Source organism: Palaemon carinicauda, chromosome 7, assembly GCF_036898095.1.
Source record: "Palaemon carinicauda isolate YSFRI2023 chromosome 7, ASM3689809v2, whole genome shotgun sequence".
NCBI lineage: Eukaryota > Metazoa > Arthropoda > Malacostraca > Decapoda > Palaemonidae > Palaemon > Palaemon carinicauda.
The window spans coordinates 18,774,770-18,777,269 of NC_090731.1; the positions used below are offsets into that span (position 1 = coordinate 18,774,770).

The 2,500-nt window shown below is 29.9% G+C and overlaps 1 protein-coding gene across 1 annotated transcript in view; it reads right to left on the reverse strand.

The window, feature by feature from the left end:
• LOC137643506 (metabotropic glutamate receptor 6-like) overlaps positions 1–2,500 on the reverse strand; it is a 52,648-nt gene that overhangs the window by 20,557 nt on the left and 29,591 nt on the right. Inside the window, 2 exon segments of the mRNA XM_068376269.1 lie at positions 696–829; positions 1,374–1,523. Coding sequence (XP_068232370.1) covers positions 696–829; positions 1,374–1,523 — 284 coding nt within the window.

Sequence of the window (2,500 nt, forward strand, 5' to 3'; positions counted from 1 at the left end):
AGCTACAACCCTAGATGGAAAAGCAGAATGCTATAAGCCCAGGGGTTCAAACAGGGTAAATAGCCTAGTGAGGAAGGAAACAAGGAAAAATAAAATATTTCAAGAACAGCTACATACATAAAAAAAAAGAATACATTCACACGAAAAACAGCTATCCCAACAGTATATAAGCCAAGAATGAGAGTTGAAGATGCATTTGAAGAATGACTATATGGACATGAATATGATTGGTCTAATCTAAATGCAGTGGGAGTGAAGATCTGGCTGTAATTTAAGTCTTCTAGAAGCATTTCAAACGTTATAGAGGCTGTTTGAGCAAAAATCTGGCAGTAATCTTGGTGTCCTGGAAGCGTTTTAAGCGTTATAGATACTGTGTGAGCAAAGATCTGACAGTAATTTTAGTCTTTTGGAAGCATTTTAAACGTTATAGATGCTGTGTGAGCAAAGTTCTGGCAGTAATTTTAGTCATCTCAAGGGTTTTAAATGTTATAGATTCTGTCTGAGCAAAGATCTTGCAGTAATCTTAGTCTTTAGAAGGTGTTTAAACGTTAAAGATGATCACTTTTATATTGCGTTTGACAATCTAAACATCACATTTCATAGTGGATATGCAATTCTACTTCATGGATGATCAAAACGATAAAACCAACCATTGAAATAGACCAATTCAGGAGACCTAATCATCTAGACCTTACCTCGTACGTAGAACAGTTAAAACAGTGCCAACAGCAAGACTCCCCTTCCACGTATTTCTTGGCCTGTCCCGTGTGACAAGGCAGCGAGCACACACTTGATGGAGGTGACGCGTCGTCCAGTTTGAACTGAAGGACTAAAGAAAAAGATAAGTTTATTATTTGAAGGTGGATTTGCATGTGGTTATATCAAAAGGAACTGGATGTTATTTAGCAATAGTTTTCTCTCTAGTAGGCTGGCCAAGGACCTAATTGATAATAATAATAATAATAATAATAATAATAATAATAATAATAATAATAATAATAATAATAATAATAATAATGAGACTATTGGTGTTATATTTGTGTATGTTATGAATATCCAAAATAACAATAATTTTGTTAATAATAATAATAATAATAATAATGATAATAATAATAATAATAATTATCATTATTATTATTATTATTATTATTATTATTATTATCATTATTATTATTATTATTATTATCACTATTATTATTATTATCATTATTATCATTATTATTATTATTATTATTATTATTATTATTATTATTATTATTATTATTATTATTATTATTATCATTATCATTATCATCATTATCAACACTAATAACACCATTATCATAATCAGTGTTATTCATAGTATCCTTCGATATTTGCCAAAGTTCACTCACCATCCATTGCCAGTTTGAGTTCCCCTTCAGTATATTGCCCGACAGTGATCCATGCATACTGTCCCGGTGATGTCTGTTTGAAGTGAATGATGTTGTACCTTGCTGGTCCATCTCCGTTCTGGTCGAAGGTGAAGTTATCGCCGCTTAAGCCTGAGTGATATTGAAGAAGGAAAGAGTTTTATTGGGAATTTATAGACTGACTAGTATACGCAACCCGTCATAAATATTAATATTAATATTTTTTAGCCTGAATGATATTGAAGAAGGAAAGAGTTTTGTTATGAGTTAATAGACTTTTTAGTGTACGCGACCCGGCATAAATATTAATATTAATATCATTACGATTGTTACCATTATTATTATTATATTTATTATTATTATTATTATTATTATTATTATTATTATTATTATTATTATCTTTATTATTATTATTATTATTATTATTATTATTATTATTATTATTATTATAATAATAATAATAATAATAATAATAATAATAATAATAATAATAATAATAATATTGAAGGAGTTTTATTATGAGTTTATAGACTTTTTAGTATACACTACCCGTCAATAATGACGGTTAAATAGCTAGAGAGATATGCACACGTGATATTGAAGAAGGAAAGAGTTTTGTTGTGAATCTATAGACTTTCTAATGTATGCGACCCGTCAAAAAATCATGGCTATATATTTACGTAGATATCCAAGCATACGTGAAAACCCCTCACTGTTATCAGAGTATGACTATTTCCTCTCTTCCTTATATGTTACTATTTTTGCGATAAATAGTAGCGTATTGAATATCAGGTAAAATTGACTGTACACTGTTATAAAAACAGTAATTTTAATCGGAAATTCTCCGTAAAAATATACTGTTCTCAGCTGTATTTCAGTAAAATACAGGCGACCGTAATTTTTACCCTACTTGTTTACCTGTTGGTGATCGCAATATCACTAATTTACGTCGATATATCCCTTTTTAAAACGCTAAATGCCTGGCAACATTTATTCCAAGAATTTTACCTTTTTTACGGCAAATTTTTAAGTGTAGTAATTAAGGGCTCATTTCAGCCACTCTCTCTCTCTCTCTCTCTCTCTCTCTCTCTCTCTCTCTCTCTCTCTCT